Raw genomic sequence first — 13289 nt, forward strand, 5'->3', positions numbered from 1 at the left:
AGGGCGATGAGGGACAGCTCTGGGTGCACTGCCAAAAGCGGGGGGAGGCAGGGCCCACTGGTTTGTACCTCTGAGCTACAGGCACCTGTGGACAAGGCGAAGTCTCAAATGGACCACGTGTTCCTGCCACCCCTTAGTCCTTCAGAGACCACACGGACCCCCATGATGCAACTTTAAGAAAAAAATAAATTTATTTATTTATTTTTAATTTTTGGCTGTGTTGGGTCTTCGTTGCTGTGCGCAGGCTTTCTCTAGTTGCGGTGAGCGGGGGCTACTCTTTGTTGCAGTGCATGCACGGGCTTCTCATTGCAGCGGCTTCTCTTGTTGCGGAGCACAGGCTCTAGGCACGTGGGCTTCAGTAGTTGTGGCTTGCGGGCTCTGGAGCGCAGGCTCAGTAGCTGTGGCGCACGGGCTTAGTTGCTCTGCGGCATGTGGGATCTTCCCGGACTGGGGCTCGAACCCGTGTCCCCTGCATTGGCAGGCGGATTCTTAACCACTGCGCCACCAGGGAAGTCCCGTGACTTTCAATAACTGATTTTTACTGCATGGCTGAAAACACGAAAATAAAATGTTTACCACAAGTTTAACTGTGGACACTTTTCTTATCCAGTGAACGTCTATTGCACAAGCTGAGCCATCATGTGTATCTTTAAGTTGTAATGCTCTGAGCAAGATTTTACCTCTGGACAGTCGAGCTCATTTGTTTTGGAGTATAAACAGCGAACAGAGCAAGCGACTCGGATCTTGCAGACTCATCTTAGCTCTTTGCTGCCATCACACTGAGCGCAGTATGAGAAGTGGGTCAGGAATGGGGAGCTTAGCCTTCTGCTCTCTAATAAATAACGATGATGATAATAATAACACCAGCTTTATATATAATGTCTCATTTAATCGTCGACAAATCTAGACAAATATATTATCATTCCCCCTTTTTAGACATGATACAACTGAGGCTCAGAGAGGTTAAGTGACTCGCCTTAAGTCACACAGCTAGGATGTGATTCAAGCCCAGACACACACATGCCCTCAACCCGTAAACTCTACTTGCTGGATTGAGTCGCTTTCTTCCTTTTTTGGGGTCTGAATTCCCTTCTGTATTGAGGATAGAATCGAACAGGATCATCTTCGGCCCCCAGATGCCGGCTTCTTTGATTCCCGCTTGGGCCAGCGGGAGCGGAGGTGGAGGGAGGCCGGGAGGAGCGATGAGCTGGACTCGCCGCGATGTGTGGGCCCCCATCACCACACTGACTCTCTCTGCAGCTGGCGGGCTAGGGCCGCGAACGACGTGGAGGATCTCTGGCCAGGGCTGTGGAATGGACGGGACGCCACTCAGGAGCAGAGGGGCGCAACAGTGGAGTAACTGCCGCCTCGCTGGGTCTGTGGCCGACCGCCGCCTGTGGGACTCTGGAAAGCCTCAAAGCCAGAGCCCGGAGGAGACAGCGGAGGAAGGACGGGCCTGGACAGCCAGAGGGCGTGGGGCCAGCTGCTTCATCCGGGGTCTGACTGCCTTCCTCCTCCGGAAGCGGACGCGAGCCCCCATCTGCACACGGTGTGCGCCAACGCCGGCGCCGCAGACTCAGCCCCGCCCCCGCCCCGCCCCACTGGGGTTGCGGTTCCGTCGGAGGATCACGCACAAGGTCGGAGCAGCAGAGCGGCGGCAGCGCGTTTACCGTGGTCCACACCCAGTGTCAGCTGCTTTCCGTGGGGGTAGACACGACAGGCGTGTGAGGGGCTCGGCAGCGTCCCTGGCACAACTGGGCAGGTACTGCCTCTAGAATGAACGACCGCCTTGAGGGAGGACGATCACGGGAGCCAGCGGTGGACGGCCAGGGCCCAGCCGAGGGCAGGCGGGTGCGGGGCGGGGCAGGGCAGCAGGCACTGCCCCGGTTCCTTCTGGCTCCACCGCTGCCCGGCTTAGGACTCCGCAAACTGCTTACTCTCTTGGTCTCACTCTCATCTGGAAGATGTAAGTTAAACGTGCAGACAGGAATCATTCAACGAACTATCACTACTGTTATCACTCAATACGAGAGAGGAAAGTGTATTGGAAACAACGTGCAGGGAGCAAGTAAGCTACGCTTTTGCCCAGCGACGCCGACGATGAAGCAAGGATGACTTTCAAGGAAGCTGTGGCTCCGGCAGAAAGGGCCCACGGTAAAAGTATTTGGGAAATGGCAGACTATTGCATCTTATTGATTTACAAAGCAGATTTGCATATTAAAGGCTCAAAAGAGTCTGATAAAAAGATGTGTTAAATTTCATTCTGTTCATTCTTTTCCCCAACGTATCTGACCGTGGAACCCTTCTTATTTTGTCTGAGTCTACAAACGTTCCATAGGAAGCATTCTGAAGACAGAGGAGGTTCGGGGGCTAAAACCATCTCAGTCTAATTGCTTTTTTCTCCTCCTGTGAGTGATGAAGGAACAGACAAATCAGAGAGAACCGGGGTAGGAGGAGGAAGAGACTGATCCCGGAAGCCCGGGGCCGGGAGGTGCACCTGCCCCTGCTTTCCGCCCAGCAGGTGACACCAGAAGGAGCAGGAGAGCCAGCCAATGCCTGGGAGCACTGGGCAGGCGCTCTGTGAGGAAACCGCTCTGAGCCGGAACCCACAGGTTGATGGAACCGAAGAGAAAAGGCAAGGATGACAGAGCCAAGCTCAGGAGGATGCAGGGACACTGCCCCTCCTCCTCCTCCAGTACTTTGTCTGAAGCACAACGTGGCGACCAGAGACAGCGGGACTGAGTCACGTGGGGAGACAGGATGAGGTCAAGGAGGGGACCTCCTCCCACCCGTTAATCGGGGAGACCTCACAGAGGCGGCGTTCAGAAGCTGCCCGGACAGGAAGGCGCTGACAGCCCACCTGTGCTTTCGTATTTCCTTTCTGAGCAGGTGCCCAAAATGCAGCTGAAACTTAAACTCGGTGCCCGTCGCCAACAGTTTCAGAAAGATCCCTAACCCTGGACTCACGGCAAAATAAACACAGCCGTGGGGGTGCGGGTCTCTTTCAGACGCTCCACAGGAAGAAGGTATTTATGGCTATTGCCATTGAAGGGTTTCTTTAAATGTGGACCACGGACCATCTGTGTGGGAATCACCTGTGAAGCTTATCGAAAACACAGCTTGAAGGGACCAACTCAGCTCTGCTGAGGCAGAATCTCAGACTGAAGCGGAGGCCTCCTGTGCTAGAGCTTGGTTAAGCAGGCGCCCTCCCGAGCCCGTCTGCGGTCACGCTCCCTTCTCACGGGGACGTGACCCTCACACTCGCGGCTGCTCTCCGTCTGCCCCTATTTGGGGAAGGCGCAGCCCCGGCATCTCCTCCCCGGGCAGGCTGGAGCCACTGTGTGTTCCCTGCCCAGCACCCTGGGAGCTTGGGTTTCAGGGGACGCATGCTGGCTGCACTCTGAGATGACCCCTGTCACCCACCAGCGAAATCGACCCCAAAAAAGGAACTCCGAGGGGCTCGCGCACCAGCCATACATTCCCTGGTGACAGTGAGCGCGGGGGCGTTATCCGACCGAGCTCAGCTGATACGGCCTTAGGGAGAGATGTCACATGCCACCTCGATGGAGGATTACACAGAGAATTTGAGGTCAAGGGTTTAGGCCAAACCAGCTTCTATTTATAAAAAAAGAGCCTCTGGGGGGAAACATAAGCGCAGGAGACGGTTCTGTCTGGGTGCTGGCCAGGAGGGTGACGTGCCCAGGCAGGTCAGCTCTTGCCGTTCAGTCACGTTGCTCCCCCTTAACGCAAGGCCCTCCACCTCGTTGATGTTCCCATCAACACTCCAATTCCTTTGTCTCAAGAGGGCCCTGTGTACAGACTAGGGATAGCACACGTGGGAGGAATGAGCCCCGTGCCTGGCCGTGTGGACGTCTGGGGACTGGCTCTGTGGCTGGGGGGGCAGAGGGGGGCTCACATGAGAACAGGTGGAGACGGGCTCTTCAGTCCCACAAAAACCAAAGAGGGTACCCATGAAATGAGCGAAGTCCAAGCTCTTTGAGGGAGGCAGACGCCCCGATTAACGGAACATAAGAACAGACTCTCCCTCTCCTCTCATAAACTGCACAGAAAACAGGATAGGTCACCCAGGGGCCCAATCCCGGTCGGGGCTTCCCGAAACCCAACGTGCGGCACCACGAGACTCCTCTTCTGATGCGCGTGAGAAACGACTGCCTTCAGCCCGAGGGCGCCCAGTGCCGACTTCAGTCCTGCTGAATCAGCGCCTGCCAGGCTGGGGCTTCTGAGTCTGCACTTTACACAGAGCCCCCAGCGGAGTGAGGACCGGCAGGGCAGGCTGTGGCCCCGGGCACCTCCCTGGGGTCCTACCCTCCCAACAAGCCAAGAGAGCCGGCCAGGTCACACCGGCTGTAACGTGACACATTCAATCACACGGAAAACTTTTATTCACGCCCTTTCAAAATACAACTTTCTAATATATAAAAAATCTAAATAACTGTCCCTTTCCAACCCTCCCCTGCTAATGACCCAAGCCAAAGCGCTGTCCTATTCTGTGCCCGAAAGATAACAAATTCTCATGCCTACGCTTTGGTGCAAGGCAGTCCCTGTGTGCCAGCAACTGGCTAGGACATCACAGGCCTAAGCGCTGAAATATGCCGAGACCCGAAGAACACTGCATTACAGGCACTTTAATGCGACCAAAGTCACGACCTCTAGGCCACCCTAGCCAACACTTGCCCGGTGGCATCGGGCAGTAGCAACATCTTCTCAACTCCTGGGTCTGCCCAAGGGTTATGTGCACTGCGGTTCACAGACAGGAGCCAGGAGCGGTCACCAATGTCACCGTCACCTACTGGAGATAAAAGCTGTTTCTCAATCAACTGTCCACCTCGCCGCCAGAGTATAAGAAGTTAGCCGTGGGACACACAGTGCCCAAGAGCCAAACTGAGAGGATGAGCAGAGGTGTTCCAAGGGCAGCACACCTGTCATCAGCAGCCCCTGGCAGGTTTTCCACACCTGCCTCACAGCTACCTGTACTCTGAAGTGTTAATACCTCTTCTGAAACTCGGCTGATGCCTGCAGAAGTGACTTTCTTTCCCTCTACTCAGTCACGAAGTTGGCACCTTGAGGGGCCTCATACCCAACAGCAAAAAGGACGTGAAGAAAAGACACCGAGTTACGGCCTCAAAAAGGCGCTGGCCAGCACTCAACCTCTTCCCCCTGGGGAGGGCCCCAGTCCGAGGAGACCAGGGGACACTGTCTGGGAGAAGTGCCTGCCTCTCCGTATCCTATGCTGGATCCTTTTGGCAGCCGTCTTTGAAGACACATGCTGCTGGCTGATGGCAGGCTGTGCAGGTTTCTCAGAGCCACAGAAATGAGGAAACCTCTCTCCTTGGCTGTGACCTGAAGAAGCCCACATACATTCTGTATGGAAACAGGCCAAACAGTTTAATAGCGGGGGGGCGGGCGGAGAACAACCAACACAAAATATAAAACAAAACAAGCAATCAAGCATCTCTGGAGTTTGGTTTCAGCTGTTTCTTTCGGGGTGTGTATTTCAATGAGAATGTCCAGTTCAAAGGACTGCTCCAAGGTTTCTCAGTGAATGGGAGCTGAGAACGCAGTTGGTCACAGGAACGGAAAGGAACACCGACACCCACTCAGCTTCTCCAGCCACCAAAGCCCTGGACAGACCTGCAAGGAAACGCCGGGAGAGGCAGATCAGCTCCTGCTCTGAGGAAGGGCTTCGGGGCTCGGCTCGCGCCACCGCCTGTGTTCAAAGTTCAGGACTCTGAATTTTTAATGTCATGCGGTTCTACGCAGAAGCACTGAGCGAGGATCAGAAAAATAAGACTTGGTAACCGGCGTGGAGCCCGGGAAGCTCCTGAGACACGAACACCAAAACAAGCAAGAGGGTCGCTCGAGTCCTGCCTTCCAGACTTCGCTCATCAGGAGGCACCATCTTCTCCCTCAGGCTCAGCCCTTGAGGAGAGGCCAAGCCGGGCACCTCCTGCCACGTGCCCGAGATCAGCAAGTCCACAGAACCCAAAGCCTGCCGCCAGACGACCATGCTGCTAGGACAAGCTTTTAAACCAGGAAAAATGGGCACAAAATGTACAAAACAGAGCGGAAGCTAGTATTTTCACACACCACACACTCTTCCATCCTTCGTTAATGACTCAAAATAACTGAAGATAGATACTTACGAGCTAGATGATCCGAAGTTAAATCCTGAAAAAGAGGAAAAGGGTGCAGTTAAAACACACACACACGGGACTTCCCATGGCACAGTGGTTAAGAATCCGCCTGCCAATGCAGGAGACACGGGTTCGAGCCCTGGTCCGGGAAGATCCCACATGCCGCGGAGCAGCTAAGGCCGTGCGCCACAACTACTGAGCCTGCGCTCTAGAGCCCTCGAGCCACAACTACTGAGCCCGCGTGCCTAGAGCCCGTGCTCCGCAACAAGAGAAGCCACCACAATGAGAAGCCCCTGCACTGCTGCACCGCAACAAAGAGTAGCCCCTGCTCACCGCAACTAGGAAAAGCTCACGCAGCAACAAAGACGCAACGCAGCCAAAAAAAAAAAAAAAAAAAAAAAACCACCACCACACACTTGAAAGACAAAGGTGGTCTCTAGGCCGCATTCTTTCCCTCCCTTTGTCTCCCTCCTCCTGCACTGCCTGCAGGTCCGGGCGGGCAGGAAGTGCCGTGGCCTTCTGGGTATTTCAGGGTTCTTCCCTCCTCCCCGGCAGGCCCGGGCAGAGGGTCTTGGGTAGGCGCCCTCTCACCGCTGTGCCGTGCCACACAGATCCACTGCGTCGCGAAAATACGTTTTTCTACTTCTCCCATCCACTTGTTTCCCCTTCTTCTTGAGGCCAGAGCAGCAAGACACTCGGGTTCTAGGCCTGGCTCTGCTGCTCAGCGTCTGGCCCTTTGGGCAGATTGGTTCCTTGGAGTTTTTGTGTCATTTGTAAAATATAGTAACGATGCCTAACTTCTGTGTCTAGTAAGTGTGATGCAAGGATAAAAGCAGAATGCACACACTGTACTATGTGAAGAAGTGGAGCGTCAAACAAATGAAAGACATTTTGTAAAGTCTCTATGTCTTACTTTGATTTTTTTCTATATCTTATTTTTTGAGTCTGAATTTTAATTTTTGTAATTTTTTGCGGTACGCGGGCCTCTCACTGCTGTGGCCTCTCCCGTCGCGGAGCACAGGCTCCGGACGCGCAGGCTCAGCGGCCACGGCTCACGGGCCCAGCCGCTCCGCGGCGTGTGGGATCTTCCCGGACCGGGGCACGAACCCGCGTCCCCTGCATCGGCAGGCGGACTCTCAACCACTGCGCCACCAGGGAAGCCCGAGTCTGATTTTTAAATCAAGGTTTAGTAGAACCTGATTTTAAAATCCACGTTAGTTTTGGGGGTCCTCAAATCTTGAGAGAAAAATCAGGTCAGCCATTTCTTTACTTGGTAAGAAATAGCATAGCATTACAAATCTAATTAAAACCTAAAAAGAACATTTTGTCTTCCAAGCACTTTTGGCTTTTAAAATACTACACCGAACAGCCAGGTAAAACCACTCATTGTTTTTTTTGGGGCCCGGGGGTGTCCAGGCATCTACCGAGGCGACGAAAGCAGGGGCCCCGGCGAGGGAAGAGGTCCGTCCGCCTACCTCCGCTGCCAGATCCGAAGGCAGAGAATCCCCCGCTCTGGGTCCCGAACGCGGAAGACTGCTGCGACAGCGACCCGAAGGTCGGGGCGTTCTGACCGGCGAGGGTGCCGAAGGCCGCCGTGCTGCTGCCGCTTCCAAACCTGGGCTCCGGGGAGAAATGAGGCCGCGGTTAGGCGCGGCCACTCTGCTGCCCGACGGCCTCGGTCCCCCCTCCTGAGCCTCAGGAAGTGAGACTCGCATAATTCGAGGTGACGTGCTTGGTTTGAAGTGGCAGCCTCTCAGAACAAACAGGCTAGAGCCCAGAGCCAACCTTCACCTCCGCTTCGGGAAGAAAAATAAAGGGACGCCCTATGAACCCCCCCCTTGCCCAGTGTCTGAGTTCTCCTCCGCTGTCTGGAATCGCCAGGTCACTGGTCCCACTCTAATCCCACTCCTGCCTCGGGTCTCTCACGCACGCCTGTGGGAACTGCTCAGATGTCAGTCGGGGTCAGATACAGTCTCCTGGCCAGGGACCTGAGAAAAGGTGACAGGCTCTTTCGGAGATTTCATACCAAAGCTGCTACTCAGCTCTGCTGGACAAAATGGAACCAGCCAGTCAGGATTTATGTGGGAGAGCCCCCAGCCAAGGCAGAATCTGATACATTTTTTTTTTAACTAGTGAAGAAAATAGCTGGTTTCAAATAAATAAATAAAAACCTTAAGATTCCTAGTCAACCACGAACCTTCCACCAACTTCTTTGCAGCATTATGTGCCGGGCGGTCACTGGCGAGAACAGTGTCCGTCAGAACTTGCCAGAATACTGGCTTAAGTCAATCCCAATTCTCCTTTAAAAGCTTTTCTTAACTTTAAGTCTTGGGGTTTCCTGACTTCCTGGGAGAAACTTAGAAGACCCATCGGTCTCTGCATGAGACCTAAGAAGCAATACATCAACTTGCTCACTTTCCTTGAAATTCGCCAGCACTGCTGCACCAGCATCTTTCATGGAGAGGAAGGGGTATGAATAAGGAGTCCACTTGAGTTTATTTTCAAGATAAAGATGCTCTCACCCAGCCAACCCTCATCCCACGTACCCGACAGCTCTCCCCAACAAGCCCCTGGCTCCACTCCCCAACTCTTCAGCTTTAAACGCCCTGAGCCAGTGCTGAGGACGAGGACGGCGAGAGGCCTATAACACATTAACCTCAGACACGTCCACACCTCCTTTGTAGTCATCAGCACATATACTTTACTGGGAATTTGTGGTGTGGTGAAGGCTATTTTTTCCATGGGGTTTTGGTAACCAGACCAAATTTCTGGGGCCCTAAAAAGCAAATCTCTAATATGGCATTTTCAAGTGAGGATATGCACAAGGGAGTGAGAGCCGCCTTGAAGGCTGAGCAGTCACGGAGAGTCTAAAACACGCACGGGGCCCAGGCAGTGCCTAAGGAAGCTGGCCCAGGGGACTGTGCTCCCAAGACCCACTCTGGGGGTCTGGAGCGGAGCAGGGGACACAAGGAGCCGTTTGCTCAAGGACAATGGGTCTTCTGCGCAACAATCCCAAGAGGAAAGAATCCGATTAAAAACTATTCATTCAGGGTTCCTAACAGAAGTCACCATACAAGGGGCAATCCTGGCTGTAAAGCGGCCAAGGTGAGACTGCTTTTCTTCCTTTAACCAATCCTTTAGCTCCACCAGGAGAACGGGGATGTGCCAGCCACTACTCCACGTATCAGGGGACAGCAACACAGCTGGTGTCCACCACGTACTGGACAGAGTCTTCCTTGGAAGACGCGAACCTTCCCCTGGAGAGAACGGGAATCCTGGAGCGACTGGTTTGCTGATTTCGAGGGAGGGGCTTTCAGCTCAGTCGAGAGCAGGGACATAGAAGAACTTTCTTTTCAAAGCAGCAGTACTGGGCCCCGGTGCTTCTGCTGGCCTGAGCCTGTGGGTTTGCCCAGGCCTCTCTGGGGGGCTTACCCGAATCCTCCCGCGCTGGCGGCTGCGGTACCCTCTCCGAACACTTTGCCTCCCGTCGAGCCCAGAGGGCTTGTAAAGGCTGGGGCTGAACCGAATGCTGGCACCCCTCCAAACCCAGGGGATCCCCCAAAAGTAGGAGGGCTGCCAAACACTGGAGCAGCACCGAAGCCACCTGAGCAAAACAGAGGCAAACAAACAGAAATGGGGAGAAAGAAAGAAGGAGACAGGAAGAGAAGACAACGAGCAGTGAGAAACCAAATCAAAAGAGGAAGGAGAAGGGGGAAAATACGTTAGAAACTCCAATTCAAAACACTAGGGCAGAGGGCAACACCCTTTCTACCAGCAAAATAACAAACCCCAACCCCAACCCAACCCCAACCCAACCCGCCACCCCCTCCACTTCTAGCAGAGGGGTTTGGGGTCCATGTAGGAGAGCTCCTTGGAGTTCTAAGAATCCAGCGGACTCTGTTTGCCTGCGAGCTCCCTGGTCCCTCCCAGAGGCAAGCTGGGCTCGTCAGCTCCAAGTCTCGTGAGATCCGACCGCCACGAAGAACCAACTCCACGCACGGCGGCAGACCCCCGCCCAGACCCTCTGCCACGTTCTGAGACTCCTCACTGAAAAGTCACGCTCAAAAGCGCCGATCCCTGCCCAGCTGTCACAGTGGTCAGAGTTTATTACTTATCATCACACAGGCAAGGCATCTCGCTTCACGGAAACACAAATTATAAAATTAGAGGCTCAAATCCCCTCTCAGGGAGAATCTGCGAGCCGGGTTACAGAGGAGATGGAGAGGCTGACGCTCGGCCAGGTGCTTTTTACTTATTTAGAGCCTGAGAGCTCTCACATCTCTCGCAGGAGTCTTTCTCTCCCGGTACAGAAGAATTTTTAAAAAAATGCTCTCCCTCTGCAGTCAGGAACTACTCCTCAATAAAAAGCACGCCGTTTCTCGCGTGGCGGAAGGCTGCTGCGTAAGCGTGATGAGGCAATGAGTCAGCCGGGAGGAGGGCCCCGAGGCCGCACCCCCCCCACCCCCCGGGCCGGCTCCCAGCGCTCTCACTCCCGCGGACGCAGGCCCGCAGGGGTGGCACGCGCGCAGGTGACCGCAGAGGAAGGGCCAGGCGCGCCCAGGCCACCTCCCCGGACTGCCGGATGCCCATCGGGCGGGGAGACAGAAGGTCCTTCCCTAACTGTGCCTTCTGCTCCTGAGGAGGGTCCCCAAACCCCAAGCTACTGCATTCATCACTCTAGGCTATTAGCAGAGACACTCGCTGAGTGTCTGCTGAGCAGGACAGAGCAAAACGGTTCAAGGCGTGTGCTCCAAAGGGCAGCATTTCTTACAGTGACTATCGGCCCAGGAGCTACACGCTGAAGGCAGGAGTGGTGGCCCAGGCAGAGCCAGGAGGCGATTTGCCCGGGGAGACGGGGACCGCATTCTCGCCCCTTCAGAAAGTGAACCCCGTTGACGGAGGGATCGCTCAGGCCTTCTTACTGCGAGCGTAATCACAGCCCAAGCTTCGGCCACCTGCAGCAGGAAAGATCAACTGCTGGACACGAAAAGCTGTCGGCTGAGCGCCTCAGTTAGCTGCTGCTTTGTGGCCCCACCGTTCGCTTATTTACCATGAACAGCAAGAAGCACAACTGAGAAGGTGCTTTCTGTGCGGGCTCACGTTTGGGTTTACATTCTGTATTTTAAAACCTTGAGTGAAATTCCAAGCCATGATAATGGAGACTGTTGGGTTACAAATATAACAGACTGGAAAAAAAAAAAAAAGTGCTAAAAAACCCTTGCAGTTGAATTATTTAAGACTGATCACAGATCTGGTTACACTTTCTTCCTGGACACACAGGCCTTTATCTAGTGCCTTGTACTCAATAGTGTTCAGAGTTCTTGGTGGAAGGTGAGTGAAAAATGAGAAGTCACAATGATACAGAAAGTACACTGGACAGGGAGGGGAGGAGATTAAGCACATAGACACACACACACACACACACACACACACACACACACACACACAGTGCCCCCCAAACAACGAATCCATGTCACAGCTACGTGAAACAGAAGAGAATGGTCGCTTGGGCTTTATTTCTGGAGACAGGTAACTCACTCCTGATGCTAGAGGGGTTCCAACTTTATTAGATGCTTATATTTTTTCTCCTCCAGAAGAGACAGAAATTCAGTAGTACTCAATGATAATAAGATTTCTGATTTACTGAGGGCCCTCCGCGTGCCAGGTGCTGTACACCAGTTTGTTGCAATCCTCCCAACAAACCCGGGACTCCCTCCTCCACAGGTGAGGACCCTGAGGCTCAGGGAACATGTCTCTCACCTACGCTGAGCCAGCTGGTGAGCGGCAGAGCCAGGACTGGAACAGGGCTGAGCGACCCACGAGACTCCCCGCGCCCTCACCACTGCGTGCCACGCGGCCCCCCGCCACCGCCGCCAAATCCAGCAACTCCACTGCCAGGGCGTGGGGTGACCCCAGTGGACTGGGGTGGCAGGAAGGTCATTTGCAGCCTGTCCCACTTCCTGTCCCCTCCTCAAATCATCTCCAGTGGTATTATCTTCTACTGCAACTGCACTCAAGGGAGGATGGGCCTTTGCGGATTTCAGAGACCCACCCGAACCGTCAATCTAAAAATCCCTCGAGACCTCGATCTAGGTGGTTTCACGGGGCAAGTAATCAAACAGGAAAAATATTCTGAAACGTGGGAGGACACATTTTCTCTCAGACGGCAAAAATAAAAGGGGCAAAGTCTCAGATCAACTGGGACATGATCCCAGGATAAGGAACAACATAGAAGATAAACACAAGAATCGAAGAAAACATGATCAGGTTCCTGAAAAAGTAAATTTAAAAGTCTTGATGATTAATAAACTAAAATCTCTTAGTCAAATAACATTTGCCTTGTCAAGCAGGACCACAACCTTTGTAGCCCTTTCATTTTTAAATCATTCACTGCAGGGAAGGGTGGCAGCAGAATAAAGCTGTGGTGCTCGTTTCTAGTCCATTTTAAATTCTAGGAAGGAGTATAAAAAAACTAGCACTCACAGACTAACCCAGCCCAGGCACGGGTCTGAGTAAAGGTGCACACTGCAGCCAGAAACCACAGCAATTTCGGTTCTAAAAGGTGGGATTCCAGGTACTAATTTGGGGCAGCTCTGCTCCTCAGTCAGAGCCACCCAGGCAGCTGCTTCTCAGGTAGGGTCCTTCCTCTGCAATCCCCCCATAAATTCAGAGTGTCCCATACACACAAGGGAGAAGTATCCTGCCCGCTCACCTGTGGGGCATTTGCTTTAAAGAACGGCTTTCTCAGCAAATATCCTCCCCCTTTGCCCCCTGCCTTAAAAAAATCTTTGCACGCGATTTTCCACACAATAAGGGCAGGTAGGCACAGATCCCCTCTGTAGATCTCAGAGACAGAAATAGGACAGAGGGGCAGCTGACAGAGATGAAGTACGGTTTTGCAGGTAAACATATATGGTTCTTTAAAATTTTTAAATTATAACTGTAATAATACATGATTGTAAGAAGCCACACAGTTTATAAATGTATACTTTAAAAGTAATGCTGGGATAAAAAGTAGTACTGTAATGTCCTTTATTCCTGACTACGTGGGTATATTCCAACTGCAAAAATTAACTGAGCTGCATAGTTATGATATGTGGATACTGTATATGTACAGGAATATCAATACATTTA

General features: G+C 53.2%; 1 protein-coding gene across 9 annotated transcripts in view; it reads right to left on the reverse strand.

Annotated features, from left to right (window-relative positions):
- Positions 1–868: 868 nt before the first annotated feature.
- NUP214 (nucleoporin 214) overlaps positions 869–13289 on the reverse strand; it is a 104176-nt gene continuing 91755 nt past the window's right edge. For 5 of the 9 annotated variants that reach the window (XM_059072521.2, XM_059072522.2, XM_067040446.1 and 2 more), the window contains 4 exons: positions 9588–9759; positions 7631–7775; positions 6165–6189; positions 869–5652 (listed from right to left, as the gene is read on the reverse strand). In XM_059072521.2, coding sequence (XP_058928504.2) covers positions 5534–5652; positions 6165–6189; positions 7631–7775; positions 9588–9759 — 461 coding nt within the window. In that variant the 3' untranslated portion in view covers positions 869–5533. The remainder of the gene's footprint in view (positions 5653–6164; positions 6190–7630; positions 7776–9587; positions 9760–13289) is intronic. The other 4 variants (XM_059072525.2, XM_067040449.1, XM_067040448.1 and 1 more) reach the window with 1 other exon arrangement.

This window comes from Kogia breviceps, chromosome 8, assembly GCF_026419965.1.
Source record: "Kogia breviceps isolate mKogBre1 chromosome 8, mKogBre1 haplotype 1, whole genome shotgun sequence".
Lineage (NCBI taxonomy): Eukaryota > Metazoa > Chordata > Mammalia > Artiodactyla > Physeteridae > Kogia > Kogia breviceps.